The sequence below is a fragment of the Cajanus cajan genome, chromosome 9, assembly GCF_000230855.2.
Source record: "Cajanus cajan strain Asha chromosome 9, NIPB_CcT2T_4, whole genome shotgun sequence".
NCBI classification, from domain to species: domain Eukaryota; kingdom Viridiplantae; phylum Streptophyta; class Magnoliopsida; order Fabales; family Fabaceae; genus Cajanus; species Cajanus cajan.
The window spans coordinates 9,451,535-9,476,922 of record NC_138525.1 but is presented as its reverse complement, the minus strand read 5'-3'; the positions used below and the strand labels follow the sequence as shown (position 1 = coordinate 9,476,922).

Genomic DNA, 25,388 nt, shown 5'->3' with positions numbered 1-25,388 from the left:
CATTTACACGTTTACAAAACAGAAAGTATTTTCTGAAATAGTAAACTAAAATTAGTATTTCCGAAAGTATTTTTTGAAATTGTGTTTTTAATATACTTCCGAAAAATACTTTCTAAAAAACTAAATTTACTATTCTAGAAAGTACTTTATGAAACACTAAATTTATAGTTTAAGAAAGAACTTTCTGAAATTATATAAAATGATATACTTTTGAAAAGTACTTCTCAGAAAATTAATTATATTATTCTTAAAAGTACTTTTTGGAACACTAATAGTAATTTTAATGTTCTAGAAAATATTTTTTAAAAGTATATTATTTTACATGTTTTTAAAAAAATATTTTCTGAAACACTAAATTTAATGTTTCAAAAATTACTTTTCAGAAACATGTAAAAACACAATTTAAAAAAATATTTTCTAAAACACTAATTTCACTATTTCGAAAAGTACTCCAAAATACTATAATTAGTGTTTCGAAATGTCTTTTTCATAATACTATATTTGAAATTAAAGTTTTTGGAGGTGTGAAAGGGGAGGAAAGTGTTGAATAAAAAAAAGTGCATCTAATTTGGTAGAAATTGTCGAGGAAGCCACAGGTGCCTATAACGTCGTTGCACATCAGTCCTACGATTTGGGTGCATGTGAAAAGTGATAGAGGTGATAGAGGAAGACAATAATATGAAAATCAAGAAAATTAAAACTACTTAATGAAATAAGTAAAAAATAGAGGGAAACAAGAGAATGTAAAAATTGAAAGAGAGAATGAAGATGTGTGGAAAAAAAATGATAAATTAAAACTTAAAATACGTATAAAAAAAATTTCAATAAAAGGTTTAGTGTATTAAACTAAGGAGGTCTAAAATTTAAAAATAAAAATAAAAAAAGAATAAAGATATATTTTTTTTTATAAAAAAAAGTATATATATCATTAGCCAAGTATATATACAATGTTTATTTAGTCCATTCTGGCTGCTTCTTAAAAGATAAGTACTTAAAAAGACGATGTCCTATTGGCTTTTTAAAGGTTTGAATGAAATTAGTATCTACCAAGGAATATTATGAGTTGTGGCAAGCAATCATAATTGTAATTATGCATGGTTGCAATGGATGCGAATGGAAATAATATGCGACCATAGGGATCTATGAATTGACCATCTAACTGCCTAATAATTTATGAACCCGTTAGAAACGCTTCACACACCAATCACAAACTTGAAATTAAGTTTCCTACTGTGATGAAAAAGTTATAAGGTAAGAACCAATTAATGAACTTGCCTGGCCAAAACACTTTGCAAACCTAATCATTTAAAGAAATTTCTTAATTATATCTCACATTAATATTTTAAAGCAATTAGTTTTTTAATATTAATTATGCAAATTACACGACTAGGAATTCGTGAATGCAATTTTCTTGCAAAATATTGTTGAGAATATCACATTTCACTAGTTAACGTAAAACCAAGTCTAATTCAATCATGAAAAATCACTTATATATATTAATATGATTATTTTGCTAATTGGTGTAAAATCTCCAACATACTCTCTTATATTGAGAATTAAACATTTTGAATGTGAAATTTACAAGATTAAATATCTATGGGTGGTTTGATATTGAGTGAGTTGATAGGTTCAACAACGATTAATATTCACTATAAAAAATTTTTTATATCATCTTAAGAAAATGAATTGTGAGCTTAATTTAACTTCACAAAATTGATTTGTAAAGAAATGACTAGTAATTATTCTCTACTTATATAAATTAGTATGACTACTTTATTAGTCGATGTAAAATTACCAACAAACATTTCACATATTTCTTATTAATTTTTTTACAAATATGTCTAATATGAATTCGCAAGAAAAATTCTTGCAAATTGAATATTTTCTTTAAAAGGTGTATGAATTTTTAAAATAATTTCCCTCTACTTTTTTGGTCAATTCATTTGTTGGTTTAAAATACACACTATTATATCAAAAGATCTATTTTCGATTAGTTAAATATGATGCTTGAGCTCCTATATAGTATCAAGTTCCATTCTCACGTAAAATTATATATATATATACTCTTGTTATTTCACTTAGGTTTAATGAAAAATTTAAAAAAATAATGATAATGGACGATAAGAGTAACAGGCTTTTAGGAGGTAAATTTGTTATTTCAACAAATAGTAAGAAAAAAAATAGATGATAAAGGTAACTCTATTGAGCTATGTTATCTCTCTCTCTCTCTTTTTTTTTTTTTTCATTAGTGTTAGTTAATTAGCTTGTCATAAGATAATATCAATTAGTTACATCTCAATTCATTTTGTTGTAAGATAGTTATAACTACATCTATGATAGTTATAATTGTCATTATCAAGGTTTGAGTTTTGTAATAATAAATACTTGATACAAAAGTGTTTAAGAATATTGAATTCAACTTAATACTTCATTATATTTTAATTTAAACTATTAATTATCAAGTTCATTCAATTTAGAAATGAGTTAGAGTTAAATTGATAAAAATTAGGATAGATTAAGGTCAAATAAAACACGACATATATAATTCATCTTTTAGCTTTATTATTCATTATTATATCTCATGCATTTTTTTTTTGTTTCTCCGTATATAGTCTAGCATGGTAAATTATTTTATTTGTATAATTCCTACTAATGTCAAAACAATTTTTTTTTTAGGATTATATGCAACTATCATTTAATTTATATAATATTTTGTAGAGGGTAATTTATCATTTTAAGTTATGAGATAAAATAAGAAATAAAAGGATAATTAAGCCTAATTATTATTGAATATTTTTTAAGTTACACTCAATATGAAAAGTTTAATTAACGGTCAACTTAATAATGAGACAAAAATTGAAAATTTTATGAAATTAGATACTTAAAATTATAGAATTTAAAGTTGGAAGACCAAAATCATGAAATATTATAGAGGATAAAAATGTAATTTAGTCATAATAATATTATTATATTCATATTTACTTAAATGAATTAGCTCGCTATATTTAAAGTTTTTTTTAATAACATAGAACTTACACTACATCAAAATTAATTTTTTGTGACAATTAATTTATTATTTAACGACCATATAAATTGTCATTATTTTTTTTACCATATATACTTTTTTTATCTCTACTCGATATGGGATTTATAAGATGAGAGTTATCTTTTTTATATATTTTTTAATTTATTTTTTTAATTATCTTGTCTCTTAAGAAATGTGAGGTTTATAAGGTGAAAGTTGTTCTCTAATTATTTTAGAGCACTATTGAATTTGGTAATAATGTGTGATTTGATACCAATTTAAAATAGTAAATTAGGAGTCAACCCTATAGAATGAACCTGTAAGGTGATAGTTATTACTCACTTATATACTATTTAATTATCTTGTCTCTAATCGATGTGGGACTTAAGTTTTTTCTAATAAATAACTGTCACTAATAGTAAATTTTAGTGTAATATAAATATATTTTTAGTGGCTATTATATATTAGCCATTAATATTTTTATATATGGTAGCAATTAAATTATTGCCATTAAATAATTGTCATTAATAACAAATTTTGTTGTAGTGTTAATATTTGTAAGTAAACAGAATTTTCAAATAAGGCTTAATTAATTTGAATTACTGTATAGCTTACGTGCAAGGGCCTTTTCAATTTAGATACGTATTTAATTTTGAATTTAAAAAATTATAAGTTTATCCGTGCTTATGAAAAGGTTAGATGATAATGATTTTATGAGGTCTATATATATTTCATTTATTAAAAAAGTCGATTAATTTATGCATTTGATTTAATTCTATTTTCTTCTCACGTAAGCATTTGTCGAAAATTTTATCTAACTTAACTCTAGCTAAATAATCTTAGATTGAGTTATATCATATGTAGCTCCATGAAATCTCGAGAAAATTGTTTCTATATACGAGAAGGAGAAAGAAAATAGTATATCAAAAAGTGAAAATAATTTTACACTAATATCTTATTACAAAACATATGATAATGATGATTTTATTGACTTTGGTTAAAAGTTACATGAATTTTTTTCTCTCGATATATTGAGTATGCAATTCTTTTTATTTCGATGGTGTATTGATATTATAATGAAATATTATATAAATTTTAAATTTTATAAAAAAATTATAGGTTTAATTATATTTTTGATCTTTCAAATATATCAATTGTTTGATTTTGGTTATTAAAATTTTAATTGAGCAATTTTAATCTCACAAGTATTGCAGTTATGCAAAATTGATTCCTATATTTTAAAGAGTAATTTTAATTTATCAAGTATTGCAGTTATATAATTTTAGTCTCTCTTGTTAAAATTTAAATAATTTTAAAACTAATATATATATATATATATAATATTTTAAAATTATAATTATAGAGTTGTTAAACTATTTAAATTACATATATTATAATTTTTAATAATATATTAAAAGATATATATATATTATTAAATAAATCAGATATATATATATATATATATATATATATATATATATATTAGTATATTTATAGATAAATTAAAAATTTCATAAATATAAATTAGTCTATATTAATATAATTTTACAAAAATATAAATGTATCATAAAATATAAATATATTAAAAAAAAATAATTTAAAATATTGATACGTAACTCATTAGTATCACATCAACAAAAATTTAGATTTTTATGGGAGAAACTAAAATCATTTAATTGTGGTACTTGAAATATTAATATTGTTCAATTAAAAATTGTGAAATCAAAATTTCATAAATATAATACTTGAAAGACTAAAATTGTTGAATTAAAAGTTGAAAAACTAAAATTGTATAACTAGTTAACTACCATATCCAAAACATCTTATACATTTACAAAATAAAATTTGTTTAACAATTAAAAAATTTAATGTATACGGTAAATTATTGTTATAAAGTAAGTTTAGGAAAAAAAAGTTATTGTTGAAGTTGATTGATTTCCATTGTATATGTATAGTAATGTAATATACAAAACATCTTATACATTTACAAAATAATTTTTTATAATTGAAAATAATAAAAATGAATTAAACCGATTATTATCTTGTTGGCGATTGTGACATTAAAAGACAAAATTGTTTAGTTATTATCTGACTTTTAGGAAGTCTCATTCTGCTTGTCCTTACATTAGTTGATATTTTTGTATGCAGATTCGAGGAACAAAATATATATGTGGTATGGATTGAGAATGATGAGAACGATTAGGTGTAATTCAGAAGACTTATTCTAACACGACCTTGTAGTTATTTCTACCCACCATTACTATTTGACTAATTTGTGGTCATCATTTGATTACTGTGGAATGAAAAAAGATAACTTCCATCATACGATATATAGGTTAAACTACGATCCTTTGTAATTTTAATAATTAACATATTAGCACTTTATAATAAAATAAAAATTATGGATTTTATATAATTAAAGAAGTAAAGTCAATGAAATAATAAATGGGAGACTAAAATCATGAATTGAATGCATAATTTTAAAAAAATAATTGATTATGTGAAAATGACAATACATAATTAATAACCAGCTGTAGCCTCCAAAAATATTAATATTTTGAAAAAAGAGGTTGAATACTTATGCTGGTAATTGTTATTGGATTTTGGTCAAACAAAGCAAATTTCGAATGTTTAAATTATTTTATTTTATTAATTTTGAAATTTTCCTTTACGTTAGTTTATTCACCAAAATTTAAAACAGTTAATTATTTTTTATTTTATATTAGAATATATAATAACAGATAAATTTAATACTTTTAAACAAAAAATACAGCTTCATCCGTCTGAGATGATTTTGATTCAGCACATAAAGGTTAAGTTCAACTAATGTCTCCCTCATCTTTATATGTGTGGTTATTATACATTGGGATCTAATAAGATCTCCTTAGAATTTTAAAACATACTGTACTATATATCTAATCCATTTATTACCGGTATGATTAGAGTGTAATAAAAGCATTAATTAGATCGGACATACAACAAAATTAAATTATTACAATTGATTTTTCCTATCGAGGAGAATTATAACGATAAAACTTTAAATTTAACACTTTGTAAATTTTCACCAGTTCAACTTCGATGATTAATTCATAATTTCAGATGATTCGATGATCTTTTATACTTTAAATTATCACTTTTAGTTAAGCAAAATAGTCTTAATTTAAAAATAAATGTAAAAAAAAAATATACATCCTAATAACATGTGATTGAAATTACGAGTTATGATGAAAATATATCAACATGGATATTTTATAAATAAAACTATTTAAGTTTTAAAGTTAACTTAACTTCACAAAACTAATTTATAAAGAAAGAGATATTCGTCGTTTATATACACTATTAAACGCTAGAGATAACAAGTAAATTCGTACTTGTGAGTAATGTTTATACTTGTCTTAGATTTTGATAAAAAAAATATCTTATTTGACTATACATGAATATAAGGATGGATAATATTCGATTCATAAAATTGGATATGGAGACGGGAGTTAGTACATACATACTCACCCTATATCTGTACCGCTTAAAATTTATAAATATTTAATTTATTTTTTTTATAATTTATTTAAAATTTCTATAATTTCTTACTCTATTTTTAATTTATGTCAAATAAAGTTTAATTAATAAGATTTTGCAATTATTATTTTGTTAAAATTCTTATTTTTATATTTTTTACAATAAAATATTTAATTAATTTTTAAATGAATATGAGACAGGTACGGATATATCCGATACCTGACGAGTATGAAAAAGAGATACAAATTTCATATCTATCAAGCATGGAGACAAAGATGGGTATAGAGAAATTCATATCTGCTTCGCTCCTTTGTCATCCCTATCAAAGAGTGCATTTGCACTTTTGAAAGTAATCCATATATGTGTTTAGTATAATTATTTTTTCTTCTCTAATTTTATAATTTGAATTAATTAAATTTTCATTAATTGCCATTTTTTTCTTTTACTGGCTAGCTTGATTTTTATGTTTTGATATATTTTTAGTTCAGTATTTGCTTTTATGTTTTATATTTAGTTAAACATTTTATTTTATACAGTAATTATTCATTTTTAATGTAATATGTATGTCTTATTTTTATATGTACAATAATAATTAACATTTTTGAAATAAATTATCTCACTAGTTTAAGGTCTCATGCTTGTCATTAACATAACTTTAATTAGGAATAAAAAAAAATGGACTACTCTATCATTAGCGCATAAAAAATGAGCTAGGTTAGATTGATCCGTCAGATGAAAATAGGTTGGACACTTTGGTCAACTTGCAAAAAAGAATTAAAAAATAAAAAAGAAAAAGTTTCATATTTATTTTAAGTAATTATCTTCAACATATTATTTTTTCAATATCTAAAGAACCTACAAAAATTAGTATACACTGATTTGGTTTGATTTATGGCACAACAAATCTCAAGTTACATATAATAAAATAAAATAAAATGCACAACAGATTTTCTATATAATAAATTACACACCAAATAAATATAAAATAACTTAATTAAACTTACATTAATAATAATAAATAAATAAATAAATAATAAAAATTAGATAAGCTAGTTCGTCTCATCCCACCATTTAGCCTGTGAAGTTAACAAGTTAATCAAGGCAGGTCAAGTAGGTTAGTATCTTAGTCAAGTTAACAAGTTAATCCCACCATTTATTAACTCATATTGTCACCTTTAACTTTAATCATATTATTATCTCTAATACATCTCTTTACATTAAGAACTAAACTATATATCTCAAACATAAAATTTACAATATTAGATATAAGTAAATAATTTAATGATGATTGATAATAAGTGAACCAATAGTTTAATAATATTTATTATAATACTATTTTATAATTTAATTTTTAATTTAACTTAACTTCACAAAATCAATTTATATTATGAGAGTTCTCTCTCACTCTCACTTATACACATTGCTTTATTTATGACATAATTAATATCTCCAACCCCAATTATATAAGTTGAATTTGGATTGAATAAATTTTTAAGTTTGAATCTAAACGAGATTTAATCTAATGAAAATTTAAATTATCAAATTGTTGATTTAATTACTTTTTAATTTATTCAGTTTCATTTTGTACTTTAATCGAATTGATTTATAAATGTTGCTGATCGGGGTGAAAGTCAAAAGCGACAATGTACGCGTGTGAATTGATTTAAGAAGTTGAAAGGTTTGTGACGCATCTATAAGTATACATACATTAATAATATATAGTAATATATAAAGGGATATCTCTTTTTTTTTTTAGTAATTATCTTGATTTTTATATTTTGTTTATTATTATATTTTTTATTTTAAAAAATTAAAAAATATAATATATTATTTTATTAAAATTAAGATTTTAAAATTAATAAATTAATCATAATATTAGATTAATATATATTTATTATTTATTTTTATTTTTAATAGAGACATGAAATATCTTAATCTAACTAGTTGTTATAAAGATGATATTTCATTTTTTTTGTGTATATACTTAATTTAACATTTTTACTTTTTAATGGTAATATTTTATTAGTTATTAAAGAATAAAATTTGAAAACAAAATAATTGTTACACAGTTCTTTTTTTTTTTTTTAAGTAATTGTTTACTTTTTTTTTCAGTCTTTATGCTTTTTTTAGTCTTTTTAATTTTTATTTTTATTTTTAAACATAGAGGCACATACGTAGTGTCTACGTGTCTCATTTCCTCCAATATAAATAAGATAATTATATATATATATATATATATAATTATTTTTTATTTTAATATTTTAAAATTTTTAATTATTTTTTATTTTTTAATTTTCTAATTCATTTTTAGCTTTATACCTTTACAAACACTTATGAATTTTTTTATTAATATATTGTTTTTATCTTTGGAGACAAAAAATCTCCTTACATAACCAAAAAGACAAAAATACCTTTTTTTACACCTACTTATAATATTTTAAAAATCCCTACTTATAATATATTAAAAAGTAAATTATATTACGACCAACCAAGAATAACGAACTGAAATATAAAATATACTTAAAATTAATTATATTAAAATGTTAATATTAAATTATATATAATTATTTTATTCATATAAAATAATAAATACATTGTGCAGTTAAACATAAACTAAATATATTATTAGCTATCTCATTTTTCTTAATTAATATTTTTACTTCGTTAGTTATAATAGCACTAAACTAAATAGAATTAATAGTAAAAAAATACTAAAAAAATGACAGTATCTAAAAGTTAGGAGAAAAAAAATATGGTCTAAAATCGAACAAAGTCATATTATAGACATAAAACATATTTTAACTATAATTTAATTAAAGTGAAATATTTTTAATTTTGTTTTTACAACATATATTCCATCTCTGAAGACAAGGGACTTATAAATTTTAAAATTAGAAGGAAAAACAAGATAATTTAAACATTGCCTTAAAGCTTATTTCAATGTTATTATTTCTAAGTCAGCGTTCCAAGGAGACTGCTTAACAAAACCTTAAAATAAATATAAATGAATTTTAGTTATGTGAAGATAAGGAAAGTTGCGTTTCAACCACCTCAATAGTTATACCAAAAAAATAAAAAGTAAAAAATGAGCTCGACCGAAAAAAACAACAAACCAACATGTTTCCACCAATGCCACAACGATGAGTGGCAATAATTTTCCATATTCTGGAGTCTTATTATCATAAAAGAAATAAACAGAAAGCGCTGGTAGAAAGAAAACAAAGAATAAATACATGAAATAACAATGCAAAGGTGTTTTACATTTAATTAAAATAAAGAAAGGAGCTTATTAGTTCCATTATCATATATATATATTTTGTACATGATAAAGGTGAAAAGTTAGGGGGGAAAGTTGGTAATGCTAAACAAGAGTTGTGTTGTGTTCTTCCTAATGAATGATTCAGTGTTTATTCTTCTTTAAAAACTTAGAAACAAATTGCAAATAAGCCAGAAAAATTGAAATCAAAATAAGCCATATGCCCAAGATTCTGAATCCATGGGCATTCTTGAGAACTGAGTGAAAGGATCGTCATCAAATACTTGGTTTCCATCACTATCATCGTCTTCATTAATCAGCCAATTGAGACTGCTAATAAAGTCATCATCCCACAAGGCCATATTGCTGTTGTTGTTGATTTCGTTTTCATTCTTGTCATTGTTAATAATAATATTATCATTGTAACTACAAGACCATTCAAAATCCGGTAGCTGCAAGTCTTGAAGGAAATTGGTTGAATTTGAAGAAGATGTGGATGTGGAAGAAGAGGAAGTTGCACAAGGCATTAGAATCTCATCAGGTTCTATTATTGGAACTTCATCGGTGCAGAAACCATTCATAAGCTCCATAGAGTCAAATGGGGATGTAATTATGACTTGGTCTTCATCTTTTCCTTCAGTGATGTTTGATGACTCTAGTGAAATCTCTGCCTTCTCTGGCTCTTTGTTGGGGTCAAAGTCAACTTGCAAAGGTGGTTGATGTTGTTGTTGTTCTTCCTCTGGTTGTTGTTGATTGGGTTGATTTTGGGTTTGTTCAATTGCATTAGGTAGTGGTTTATGTGTGACCGGATCAATGCCCATTTTTTTTAGCTTTTTCTTTATGTGGGTGTTCCAATGGTTTTTTATCTCATTATCAGTTCTTCCAGGCAGATGAGAAGCAATCTTGGACCATCTGCATAGAAAGGAAAATGACATAGTGATTAGTAAAATAGTATATTATTACAAAAGCAAAACACGCGAAAGAAAAAGATTCCATCATTAACATAAGGTTGGAGATCACTTGAAAGGAAGAATGACTTTATAGCCACTAAAATGTTCCATATGCCATGCAAGTTACGAAATCAGAAAATTTCTCCACAAGACAAATTTTGGCCACTATTTACTTTTCTACGTCAATGACACCCAATTTTAGTCAATTTTAACCGCAATCATGAGCAGTTCCTTTTCTTTTATTTTAATCCTGAAATAAAAATGAAAAATACAAAGAAAAGTAAAGAGCTTAGTCCACAATTTTTATACGCCTCCTTAGTCCTAGCAGTGAGCCATGGGACCACATACATTTAGACACTAAAGAAATTACAACTTGATGTCTATGTATTATAAAATAATAAATTCAATTTGGTTGGTGCGTTTGGTGATATAAGATATCATTGGCATGTTTTAATCATTTCCTGAGATAAATCTAATATTTCAAAAGGGTACTGTAGCAATCATTAAATTTAATGATTAGTAAGGTTCTTCGAGGAAAAAAAACATGCAGAAAATTAAGGAAAATAAAAACGGTGGGTGAGGAAATAACCTATTGCCAAGTTGAGCATGAAGATCAATGACCATTTTCTCTTCATATTCTGATAGAAGGCCCCTCTTTAAATCTGGCCTCAAGTAATTTGTCCACCTAAGCCTGCAACTCTTTCCACACCTTAATAGTCCTGCATGGCCCAATTGTCAAATTTAACTTCAGTGAAGTAATTGTTTGTTCTGCCTAGCATTTGTATTCAAAAATACAAATATGAACATGAAGATTATTTTCTCCAATCAATATATGAAGCCGAGGGAAAAGTGTATACCCCTCCTTTCCCAAAAAAAAAAAAAAAACCTAAGAAACACATGCAAACTCTAACATTTTTTGATTAAAATACCTAACCATGTTTTCAAGACTAATTTTATAAGGTGAAAAGAATACAGTCAATTTTGAGTTGTGCTTGATTTCCTAGTCCTTGACAGATTGGAAAACAGAGAAGGGCAGAGGAACAAGCAGGGAACTCAAGCTAGAAGAAAGACCAGACCAAAAACCAATTGACCATAATGCAAAATATTGTTGAACCATTTTAAGATATTCATTCATAACCAAATAACAAGTGAAGCATGAAACTGGCATTTCAGCTTCATTCATTATTCATTAAGTCCATGAGTGGCTACAAATTAAGGACTAAAGTCCCAAGTGAGAGATTGGAATAACATGCATATGATCTTAAATTTGAAGTGTAGACAAAAAAAATCCCTATGTGGCCATGTGTGTGTTAAGAAATGGTATGAGAGGAGACCTGCTAGCTTAGGAACAGCTCTCCAACAACATTGGCCATTAGTGAGGATGAAGTTGATGAGCTTCTTATCCTCCTCTGCAGTCCATGGCCCCTTCTTCAACCCAACTTTGTCACAACAAGGTTGCCTTCCCATTTTATACCTAAAGGGAAATGCTACAAAGCCAAGTTATGAAATTTGAATGATCCCTTAACACTCGAATTCAGATTCAAGAGAAGGGAGTTAAGAGGAATATGCACATAAGTTGGGACTTGGGACAGAGCACCACCACCTACTTATTTATATATAGAAATCAGTCCCTCTAAACTCCAAAGTCGCCAAAAGTCCCCAAAACCCACTATCGCAATTTATCTTTTTTATTTATTCATGAATAAACTTGTGTGTATTATTCGGTGCAATTTGTTTTGCCATGAAATATACTTCATTGTATTGTTGTATTTTACTGGTTGTGTAAAAGGGACACGTGTTCATGAGGGAGGAGGCACGTGCCGGGTCTCAATCAGAAAGCGCCACCTCATCGACCGGTTTTGCTTGAGATGGAAGCGTGAGATACTCCAGTCAGTGAGGATGGTAAGAGTATTAAGTAAAAGTAAGACAATTCCACAAATGATACACACATCACAAGTCTAGTTTCCTCTTTTTCTTTTTCTTCCACATTTTCGTTTATAATAACTACTTCCAATGTGAACGTGGTACGAAAACAGAGACATTATAATTTCTTTAAACTAGGATTTTTTTAGCTGGATAAAAACATCAAGTCGTTAAGCAGAAGTTTGAATATTCGTATTTAGATGTCTATACTCTTACAATAAATAACGTTAGACATAGACCTAGACCAAATGTTGATAAAATATTGTTGAATTATTTTTTTAATTATTATTTTTAAGAGATAATAGGAGGACTAAAGGTATACGACTATACGTATAATAAGAAGGATTGGCCATCGATCAATGTCAACAACAAAAAAAAAGGCCACTGGATCAATCGTTCATTTAGATGTATAACAATAAAAAAATAAATAAGTAAATTATGCATTTGGTCCTTTTAACTACAAAAGTAAATTTAATTCTCAAACTTTAAAATTAATCATCTAATCACTATGATAAAAATAACTTTCTTTTCCTAAAATTCTTTTTAAGATAAATAAATAAATATTACATTTTTTTTAATATTTTATATATAAAAATATTTTTAAAATAAAAGTTTCTAATTTATTTCCTTATTTATAACATTTTCCGATAAATATTGTAACACTTGATTAAATGATTTGTTGCTCTTTGATGGGTCTCTATTGGCCTACAATTTAGCAAAGTAGAGTTCTAGTTTAAATTAGATATTATTAAGTATTGATTAATCATTAAGTAGATAATAATGTTTAGTTTGAAAATTTCTAACATATTATTGAATTTTTAGTTGATAGTTTTGGGAGTATCATCCTCTATCTACCATTGTTGCTCATAAAAAAAAAATTAAGCACAATAGCACTGACATATATGAATAAGAAGTTAATAATTACTTATAAAATTATATCCAAACATCTTCTAAATTTACTTATTATTAATAAGCTTGTGTTACTCCAACTTGAATAGTGGACTAATTTAGTAATTCTCCAAAATCTGATATAGGGTCTATTAAGGTAAATATTTCTAGAATCATTTATAGAATAGAAAAATAGAATGAAAAAAAATGATATATAAACTTTTACATAAGCTAAAATTAGGTTATGTTATAGTTAATTTGTAAGAGTTCGTTCTAATTAGTTCTTCAAAATTTTACTTTTGTCCTATACATAAACTAATTTTATTTTTTTAGGTTTAAATATGTTTTTATCCCTCAAATATAAAAATCATGTGATTTTAGTTTTTATAATTTTAATCGAGTAATTTTAGTTCCTTAATTATTATAGTTATATAATTTTAATCTCAAGTATTATAATTATATAAATTTTTGTTTATTTAAGTTAATTTTATAATAATAAATATAAAATTTAATACATAAATAAAAATTATAATATATGTAATTTATAAAAAATTGTATAATTATGATACTTAATAGATTAAAATCGTACAATTACGATATTTAAAGAATTAAAATTATTTAATTAAAATTTGATGAGTAAAAGTTATATAATTATAATACTAAAGAGATAAAAATATAATTAAACTTTTAATTTATATATAAAAAAAACTTATTTCAATTTTTTTCTAAAGATAATTGGGGATAGTAATCCTACAACAACAAAATAAAGATAAAGATATCCCGCTAGAGATGATAAGGCATTTTGGTACATTTCTTCCGTGTGTAGTTACGTCATCTCATGATTAATTTACCCTCGGCCCCTATAGAATAGAACAGCTAACACCCACATAAAGTTTTTTATATATATGCATGACAGTATATATATTTCGTTAATTAATTTATTTTCTTTTAGTTTGTAACATCTATATATTATTCTCATGAGTCCACAGCCGATATTGCTGCCTTGTGAATGGGCTATATATAACCTGACAAAGATTATAACTTTTGCAGTTAGCTAATATTAGGTCAACCTTATCATGTTGAAATGAAATGATCCATAAAAAAATGATGAAATGAAAAGGCATTACGATTTCTAAATACGCTGCCGAAGAGAGCTCTCTCACAATAAATGTGATATTAAATCTATTATCCAGGCTTCATTAATTTCTGCCAGGATTTTCAGGATACATGGGATCGAAAATATCAAGGTGTTTTTCAAATTTTAATGAAAACTGGATATTCATGATTTCGTTCTGCTTACAAGAGCGATGGAAGCAACAGATTGTAATTGATGGGAAAGAAAATAACAAAGATTAATAAGAAATAAAGATAAACCGTACCTAATGCAATTTTAGATTTAGGGTTTTTCTGTGTGGTACATAATAATAATAATAATAATAATTATTATTATTAATAATATTGTTTGTGTACGTGTGATTGGCATGAATGAATTTGCCTAGCTAGGGACGTATATATCTGCCGGCTAATGTGTATTTTGAGGGGAGAAAATGAAACAGCAACAACCCAGTAAACAGTAGTAGCAACGTTTGAATTTGATATTGCATACTGTTTATGCTGTTGACTACTGTGTCATGGAAACAGCATCGTCCTATATGGTGAATGGACTCGACTGTAATTGTTTTATCCAAATTGTTGCTTCACTCTCAAAAGAAGAGTGATGTTTTGTCTGCTTAAATATATCCCATGCATTCATAAATAAATCAGAAAACGAAGTTCACTATTTTAATGTAATCAATATGGTAGGAAATATATATATATACGGCATGTGCCATGTTCATATATATTGAAAGATTGTTTGCAAAGGGAAGCCAACAATGAAAAGTCAATGGAGGGCAGAAACTATTTAGTTTCGGAAGTTGAAAATTTGTAGAAGAGAAAATTTCTTATACGTGCATGAAAAATAGACGAGTCGATCATAGATCCAAAAATAAAATGTAAGATATTGTCAATATTTTATTTAATAATGTTTTTTAATGGTTAAGAAAATGGTGTGTATAAAACAATGGTGGAAGCTTTATAAAAATAAATGAATGTAGTTTAAATGGAAAGCTTATAATAATTAAGAAATTTGGAATATAAAAGAGAAGAACATTTAACTTCAGGAAGAAAATGAATTATTATTGCATCAAACAAAAAATAAAAAGGAAGGAATAATCAAATTTTTTACATGTGATCCATTTAAATAAAAAAAATATTAAGCTCATATATATTTTTTTATATTATTGTTTGTGAAAATAACGGTTCTTTAATCGATTTGACAACAGGACATCCACATTTACTGCAATTGTTAAAAAATCAATTTTAAAAAATATTTTTTACATCCGTTGTTACAAAGTGAATTTTATGTTAGAATGTGTTTGATAGAAAGAAAAAAAAGGATCAAAATTATTTAAAAATAATTAAAATATGTTTGATTAATTATAAATATTTTTAAGAATAATTATATATATTATTTGAAAATCACAATTACATTAAATAAAAAATAAAGGTACGTAACATAATAATTTTTAATCAGAATAAAATTTTTATTTAATTCAAAAATATTAAATTATCACTTACGTTCATGGAAGCAATTTCATAAAAAAAAAAAAAAAAAAAAAACATAAGTGAAAATTATTTTTAAGAAACAATGTTTCATTAAAAATATTGTTTTTTTAATTAGTATATCAAATATAAGATTGATTTTCTAAATTTTAGATTTATCAAAAAGTAAAAGAAAAAATCTTAATACCAAACACCTCTTTTTTTATCAGCAAAAAAAATTTAGAAAAAGGATAAATAGTACAAGGATATTCAAATTTATACTATTATATAGACTTAAATATGTTTTTAACTCTTATAAAATTAATGATTTTGATTTTGGTCTTTCTAAATTTTTTTTTGTTTTTATCATTTTAAAATTTATAAATATTATTTTTGGTCCTTGAAAAATAAGTAAATTTTAATTTTGATTCCTGTAAAATATTTTTTTTATTTTCATCCCTCTAAAATCTAAATTAATCATTTTTAGTCCCTAATGATCATTTTAAGATAGATAAATAATATTTATTTTAAAGACTTATAATTTTTTTAGAGGTGTTAAGTATCGATATAATATCAGCAATGATTGTAAGTATCACTTAAGATAGTTATTTAACTTTTTAATAAATAAAAAATAGTTAAAAAATGCTTACATAAAAATAGAAACTAAAAATAATAGTTTTAATTTTATAAGGATGAAAAATAAAGAAAAAATATTACAAAGACTAAAATCAAAACTTATAAATTTTATAGAGACTAAAAACATATTTAAGTCTATTATATATATATATATAATAATGATTATTATTTTAATTTTTTTAAATAAATTATCTTTACTAACTTAAGGTGGTAAGTGTATTACACAATTTTTTTTAATATATTTAATTAGAATTATTCATGTATCAAATTTTAAAAGAAATTCAATCAAATCAAACCAATCATTTCATAAAAATTGTTTGTTAACCGAACATTTTTTTATAAAATGAATTGGTTCAATTTTTATTTTTTTTAAAAATGATTTAAAAAAAATATATATAAAAATTGGTCGGATGAAATTCAGCTATTATATCAGTTTTAGATGGATTGAGATGAGTTGGGATTATTTTGCTCACCCTTATACGTGATACTGCTCTACAACCTATATTTTATCCCATCATACCCTCCAGTATTTTGCATTCAATTGTTTCCATGCAATAACTACCAGCCAACATTGTTTTCACCAACTATGTGAATAATAATAATTAAAAAAAAACAATTATCCTATGACTACAAATTATAATCAAAATAACCATCAGCGTCCACATAAGAACCAGGAACCAAACCTCTGCATTCCACGCACCCACGACCAATGAAATGTTAATAGAAGACACAAAGCTGGATTGATGGACCAATGCATGAAAGAGTAGTTGAAGTCAGAAAACCATGTCCAACTTGTAAATAAAATCTTCTGCATAAGTTTGTTACTGTCAAAAGAACTGTCTCTGAAAACACATGCATATATATCCTTTAGAAACCAAAGCAAATCATGGTTGATCACAGCAAGAAATAACGTACGTGTCTCAAAAATCATGCAACATGCAACTTCACAGTTAAATTGTCTTGATCGTTGAGACTATAATTCAACTGATATACAAACAAGCTAGTCTTTAATAATTATACCAAAATATATATATAAGATTCCTATTTGTCAACAACGAAAGTTTATAATAATTCTAATTCATTTTTTTACTGATCATTAGGACACATGGTTCTTACAATATGTTTGACCGCACAATTTGATCTACCCCAGAAAGATTATCATGATCATATATTATCAGTATTTATTAAGCGACTTGGCAAAAATTAACTTTCTTTTATCGTTGAAATCGAACTAATTATCTGGCCGATAGCAACTACTTACTTCATTAACAACTCTGTTTTCGTTTATTATTTGCTGAGGTTGTTGTCTATACATTGTTTTTAATCATTTATTTTTAAAAATACTAGCTAGCCAGCGATTCAGTTCTTTACCAAAGGTTTCAAATATCAAATTGTGTCTCCAAATTGGAAGAATCTATAGATTTAATATCCCCTTGGTCCTGCACTCCTGCTCCTGCTTCTTCTAACAGCTACTGGTCCCCAAGTTGATGTAGGGCCCGCTAGTCCACCCGTTCCTCCACCATAGTATGATATTGTCCGCTTTGGGCCCAAGCCCGCACGGTTTTGTTTTTGGGCTCCTTCCCAAAAGGCCTCATACTATGTAATGGTGGACACCCTTATAAGCTAGCCAATGTTCCTTCATTTTACCGATGTGGGACTTGGGATGAATCCCAACAAACCTCCCCTCAGACCAAGGACCACATGTCTCGTGACCTCCTCCCCTCAAGCGATAATCCGTCACCATCTTGTACCGCCGTTAACTCTACGGGACACGCCGCCTGAACACCACAATATCAGGAAGACTTTCGACACAAGGCACCAAGTTCGAATCTCCATCGCGAGGCACAACACTGAGGGTCTTCCTGCATCAAACCCAGACGAACCGTTGGCTCTGATACCACTTGTAGGGCCCGCTAGTCCACCCGTTCCTCCACCATAGTATGATATTGTCCGCTTTGGGCCCAAGCCCGCACGGTTTTGTTTTTGGGCTCCTTCCTCTAAATGATAAGGTTCAGTGGACTTCTCACAACGTCAATCACGATGAAATTTCAAAGATTACCCGGGCCTGTCGGCCAAGGCTATAGACTCGTTGAATACATCAGTGTAGCGCGCGTGCGGCCCAGAACATCTAAGGGCATCACAGACCTGTTATTGCCTCAAACTTCCGTGGTCCACCATAGTATGATATTGTCCGCTTTGGGCTAGGCCCGCACGGTTTTGTTTTTGGGCTCCTTCCCAAAAGGCCTCATAATATATGGAATGGTGGACACCCTTATAAGCTAGCCAATGTTCCTTCATTTTACCGATGTGGGACTTGGGATGAATCCCAACAGTTGAAACTTGAAAATATTAATCTTCCCCGAACTTGAGTTGTTAACAGCAAGATTCTGTAGCTATAATAAGTTGCTTTTATCTACACCTTCTTTATCTATATTTATTTAATAAAAAATAATAACTAATACATCAAGGACACTTGTTAAAGAAACAAAATTAATATATATTACTGACACATTTCATTTTAATTTTTTTATCTATTTAACATAAATTTAAATAAAAATTATTTATTATTGATATTTAATCAGTGCAGATGATTAGTTAAAAGTACCGTTATTTAATTTGGATTTGTGGCTATCCTCTTTCACTGTGTTCTGGTTTCTTGACAAAACTGCTGATATGTTCGATTGCGTTATATATATGCTTTATTATTCAATCCCCTCGTGTAGTATAAGTTCTTTTTATAAGCAAAACTTTATTAATAATAAAATTAACTAGAGGAACAAGCCAAAATTTACAAATTACAATATGTCACGGGAATTAAAAACCCATGTATAATAACAAACTTCAGTTAAGTATAAGTCAATGATGTAAATATTGAGTATAACAAAGGAATGAGTTAGTTCAAGTTTAGGGTGAGTGAGAAAAGAACGGTCTTCTTCACTGGAAATAATTTTTTTATTATATATATAACATTAGGAAGGTTTAAACGATATCAATGTAATTTTTATTAATTATTACATCATTTAATAATTTTATATTAAATATAAATTTTATTAATTAAATCACTGAATTATAATTTTATATCAGTTTGTATATTTATATTAAATTTTGTTAAAATTAAACAATAATTTAAAAATAATCAAAATATTCATATTTTATTATATTTTAAATACATATATTACATCAATTTTTTACTTTATAAGAATGAGGTATCAAATCATATTGAATTTATATAAAATTATATAACCTAAAAGTAAATTTTTTTAAATCCAATGGTAAGTTTTGAAAAATTCATGTATAATTAACCGTCATGGAGTAATGTAATAATTGATAAAAGTTACATTGGTATCATTTGAACCTTTCTCATAATATATAAGAGGGATACATAATTTTGATTTTAACTTTCTAATAGTCAATTTTACCTCTTAATATCATAGTCCTATGTTCTTATTACTCTTTTTATTTAATTTAAAAATGATCTTCATTGATACCTTATCATTGTAGACCAACCACAATTCTTCCTCTCTAATAACAAACAATTACTTTTTCGTCTTAACATTCTATCTTTTTACTTTTGATTATGTATCATTTATGTTCAATTTTGACTATTTTACATGTTATTTTTTATTTAAATAAAACACATAGAAATACGAAGTATATTGATCTTATTGATGTCAAGAAATACGACTTTTCATTTTCGGTAAAGTTTATCCTCCTAATTATATATTTTTCATCCACAAAATTTGAATTTCAAATTTTATTTAAAAAAATAAAATTAAGTATCACACACTAAAAACTTATTAAATTGAAAGTATAACAACTCACCTTGACTAGTTAAAATGTTTTTCATGGGTTTATTTTACTTTTTTAAAATAATGAAAAACTGAAACGAATTTAAATTTCAGTTAATATATAAAAAAATATATATTTCAATCGTTTCCGGTAAAATCAAGTGTTTTTTTTAAAGTAATTTTATAACTATATTTATAATCAAACATAAATTAACATGTTTTTTAAAACTCTAAAAAGTATTTACTAAATTAATTTACATTACAATTACTTTTAATTTGAATGCGTAACCACTAGCCTCTAATTTGGATTTGTATTGATCCTCTTTCTTTCTTTGTGAAGGTTTGTTGACAAAAGTCAAAAAACTGTTGGGTCGTTCGATTTCGTGACATATATATATTATGCTTTATTTAATTCCCTGAGCATGGTATAAATCTTTGACGTACAACAACTACGCATCTTGGACTTACATGCGTAGTGCTACCTAATAATAAGTCATATAAAATACTGACTTTGAACTTTTGATGATCCTTTTTATTAATATTTTATATTGTAAATTTTGAGGTCATTCTAACGTGAGGCTGGTGTATGCAACCACTGATCTTCTTTTGGCCAGTGAGAGACACAATTGTCCTACACAACTTGAGTGAGGAATGATGCCTGTGTTATTACGTTAAAAAGTGTTTTAAATCTTAGATAGGAGTTGCAAAGTCCTAGGGGACAATGATTTTCAAAATCATCCAACAAAATCAAATTAATTCTTGACTGTAACCAGCAAGAATTTTGAGAATCATCAAACTACCAATGTTTCCATATATCTTGTGCTTAATTGGAAAGTTACATCATCATGTCTAATGGAATATTTAATCAAAATAATTACACAAGTACACAATTTTGAGGGGAGAAAGAAATAGAACTATGAAAACGTGATCTTTTGAACTTCGTTTGGGCACTGTTAACAACTTTAGACAAACGAGTGCATGCGTGTAGATCTCAAAGCAAATCAAAAATCTCATTTGTGATTCGCCCAATTATTAGGTGGTTAATAATAATATATTAAACCCATTCTTTTTTTTATTGCATGTATGCAGCCGCGTTAAATCTTGGGGTCAGCTATCCCATTTTTTAAAGTGTTTCCAATGTAGCAAGGAGATTAATTACTACTATCGACGATGATACTCTAAAGACAAACAAAAAAAATTAATTAATTACGCTCTTCATGACACTTATGCTTACATCATTATATTGTTATTTCATTGTCTAGCATATAGATTAGTTATATGAAATTATTTTAGCATAATCACAAATTTTGAGTTCACGTCATAATATGCGATTGTATACTAGTATTAAATATTTATAAATAAAAAACTCACAAAAAACATCTTTTTTAGCACAACAATAGGAGAACACACAAAAAAAAATATATATATAAATTAAAAAAATTACACAAAATTTATTTAATATGATTTGTCATCTTTTGTCTCTCTATATATATATGAAAATTTTCTCTTCAAATTTTATGAATGAAACTTAATAAACTTTACAAATTTTCTAGCAATAACCTCCTCTATAGCAAGTATTTATTGGCATAAAAAATTTTATTTATTGACCTAACATTCTTATATTAAAAGAGAGAATAAATATCTAAAATAAATATAATATTTTTTATTCTAAACAATATCTCTAAGATAAATAATATATTTTTATATTTGAACAATATCTTAGAGATTTAAAATTGAAAGTTTAAATTATCTTTTCAATATTAGAAAATACATGTGGTTCTTACAAAAAAAAAAAAAAAAAAAAGAGAGAGAAAAATATTAACAATATTCTCTAACGCTTTATTTTTAAAACTCTATTCATTGAAATTTATTATTAATAAAAAATATTATGAGTATAGTATCTTATTTAATAAGTTTATTTATATTTAGAAATAAAAGTCATCAAAATTTATGATTTTTAATTAATAATAAAGAATATTAACAACAAAGTATTTAAAGAGGATGTGAATATTGTTAACATTCTTTAAATATTATATTGTTACATCAAGAAGTTTAAAATTTGATTTTGCTGACTTCACAGTCAACTAAAATGTTACGTGTACTGTGTGCTTCTCTCAAATCCACATAATTTTCAACGAGGGGAAAAATATATTTGAAATTTTCAGAGAAAAAATTGCCTATGACGATATTTTTTTCTACTCCAAGAATTCATTTTCTCGTAGATATTTCATGGAATTTCGAACATGCATCGCATGTATATAAACTTTCAAGTTTCAATTATTGCTTTCTCACTTATGTCAAAAACGTTGCATTCAAGAATGGATCAATCAAACGCATCATTCTATTAAAAATAGTTTTGAGGAAGAAGTACAATAATTTAACATAACGCAGACGCAATTGAAGAAATATGGTATCATGTTTAGTATGAAAAATAATGGATGAGAGACAAAATTATCACCAAAAGTCTTCTGATCCCAAACGAATAGCTGATATACTTTTATGGATGCTGGAATCTAATTGACAAAAAAATCTCAGCCACGGCTTTCGTGTTTAGTGAAACTCTTTTGAAAAATACTTTTATGTATGGTTAAAACTTTTATTTGGTCCCTGATAATATTTTTTTTTAATTTAGTCTCACTTTAATTTTTTGTTTCAATTTGATCTTTAATAATTTAAATTATTGCAATTTGAGACTTCCGTCCAAATGATTTAAACGGGGTTAATTGTTGATCACGTAGATGTCAGGTGGATGTCACATAGATGATGCCAAATTTCTTGAATACACCTGGAACCAGAACGGCCCGTTCTGGTTCCAGAATGGTCGATACTTATAATTCATGGATGTAAATCATGCACGGAAAAAAACTCAAGGTACAAAGCATTTCAAATACTAGATTTGGTAAAATTGTCAATGGGGATTGATAACTTCAATTTTTAAACATTTGGGCTATACAGTGTATCATCAAGGATGATGCAGTGTATCACTAAGGATAATGGTAGCAGGTTTTATTTCATTGTTAGTCAAACTGGAGTGAACCACTTACTTCCAAATTGACACTATACAGTCAAGAATGAAACGAAACGGTGTTTCCCCTTGAAGTCATTGACGATGTACCCCAACAATAACAACCTGTTCTTGAGGAGGTACACCCTGAATTTTTGTGGTTTAGATTTTCCCTTCAGCGTTACCCAGATGATTTCCTTTCTCACTAATTTCTTTGAACTTTTTTAGTATATGTTATATTTTGATTTTATGTTTTCAGTTTCTGAACCATGTTTCTGTCTTTGAATTTATGATATGTTATGAATTTTTAATTTCAATTTTTGAAGCACATCTTGGAAAACGAAGTTGGCGTGCTGGAATGGGCCGCTCTGAATTCAGAACGGCCCGTTCTAAAACCAGAACGGCCCGTTCTGGTTTCAGAACGGCCCGTTCTGGTTTCAGAACGGCCCGTTCTGGTTTCAGAACGACCCATTCTGGTGCACTCATGATGTGTTAAATTTGCATTTGGAATGGTCCGTTCTAGTTGCAAAATTAACACATAACATATACAAGCAGAACGAGCCGTTCTGGTTTCAGAACAGGCCGTTCTGGTTCCATGTGAATTCATGAAATTTGGCCGCCACATATGCATCTATGTGGCATCCACCTGGCATCCATGTGATCAATAATTAACTCCGTTTAAATCATTTGGACGGAAGTCCTAAATTGCAATAATTTAAATTATTGGGGACTAAATTGAAATCAAAAATTAAAGTGAAACTAAATTGAAACAAAAAAATATTATAGGGGACCAAATAAGGGTTTTTTGTTTCAAGTTAACTCTATATTTTGTTTTTTCTATAAATTTTAAAAATTAAAATTAACAAATCATTGTGTCTCAAACATTCTTAATAAATCAAAGATTATTAGCTTAAATAGTTCAGCATTTATGTTTTTAAACTAAAAGCAGGATTTAATTCTTGACTTGAACAAGAAATTGTAACAAGATTATCACTTTATCCCTACAAAGATGAAAATCATTCGGGGAGAAATTATCATTCAATCCTTATTTTTAAGAAAATATATTTAATATTAATATGATACCAAATTACGTCAACTAAAAAAATTGTTTAACAAACTTATTGCTATTAATAAGATATTTGATTTTGACTAATTTTTTTTGTCAATTTATTTAATTTATCGTTGCTTAGAGGAACTAAATGACTTTTCAAAAAGATGACAAAATGTCATAGTCAAGCTAAAATTATGGTTTTTATAAAGAGATATTTGTATTGGATTAAAAACAGCCCCAAAAAAAAACCGATTGTTGAAGCATACCCGGTCATGCATGAATGGGTCGAGCCCAACATCATTCAATCATCAAATATGTATTTAAACAAAAGAAAAGCATAAAAATAAATAAAAGATCCACTATTTTTTTTCTTTTATCCTTATTATCCATATTGTTTATTTTGCATGGCAATATATTTTTCATTATTATTTTCATTTTTCTTTTTATTTGTTCTTCCTACCAAAAATCTAGAAAACCAGAATTATTAGACACAACAATTTTTGGACTTGAGACCGATGTTTATCCAATTCCAAGCAAAAGCCCAAAACATTCCAAACCAAAAGAAAATGGTAAGCGGTTCAAGGTTCATGATATATGCACCTCCTTTTTTCTATAAGTACACTTCCTTTTTTAAAAAAAATAATTAAATTTTAAAATATTCTTAATTTTTTATTTTAATTTTTAATTTTACATCCACAATATTTAATTTAGTACTTTTTTTTTCACATATCTTTCCTCTTTTTTTCAATTTTTACATGCACTTCCTTA

At 26.1% G+C, this 25,388-nt stretch overlaps 1 protein-coding gene across 1 annotated transcript; it reads right to left on the bottom strand.

The window, feature by feature from the left end:
* Positions 1-9,814: 9,814 nt before the first annotated feature.
* On the bottom strand, positions 9,815-12,346 carry LOC109818556 (transcription factor MYB20). The gene is made up of 3 exons (XM_020384056.3): positions 12,082-12,346; positions 11,337-11,466; positions 9,815-10,709 (listed from the first exon to the last, which is right to left on the bottom strand). Exons 1-3 carry the CDS (start codon positions 12,212-12,214, stop codon positions 10,004-10,006), a joined length of 969 nt encoding a protein of 322 aa, XP_020239645.1. The 5' UTR covers positions 12,215-12,346; the 3' UTR covers positions 9,815-10,003.
* Between the last annotated feature and the right edge of the window lie 13,042 nt (positions 12,347-25,388).

Excerpts from the sequence above, each read along its gene's own strand:
- LOC109818556 (XM_020384056.3), bottom strand. The coding sequence starts at position 12,214 with ATGGGAAGGCAACCTTGTTGTGACAAAGTTGGGTTGAAGAAGGGGCCA. Across the intron at positions 11,467-12,081 it reads AGCTGTTCCTAAGCTAGCAG|GACTATTAAGGTGTGGAAAG; the intron begins GTCTCCTCTCAT and ends TGGGCCATGCAG. Across the intron at positions 10,710-11,336 it reads CATGCTCAACTTGGCAATAG|ATGGTCCAAGATTGCTTCTC; the intron begins GTTATTTCCTCA and ends CTTTCTATGCAG.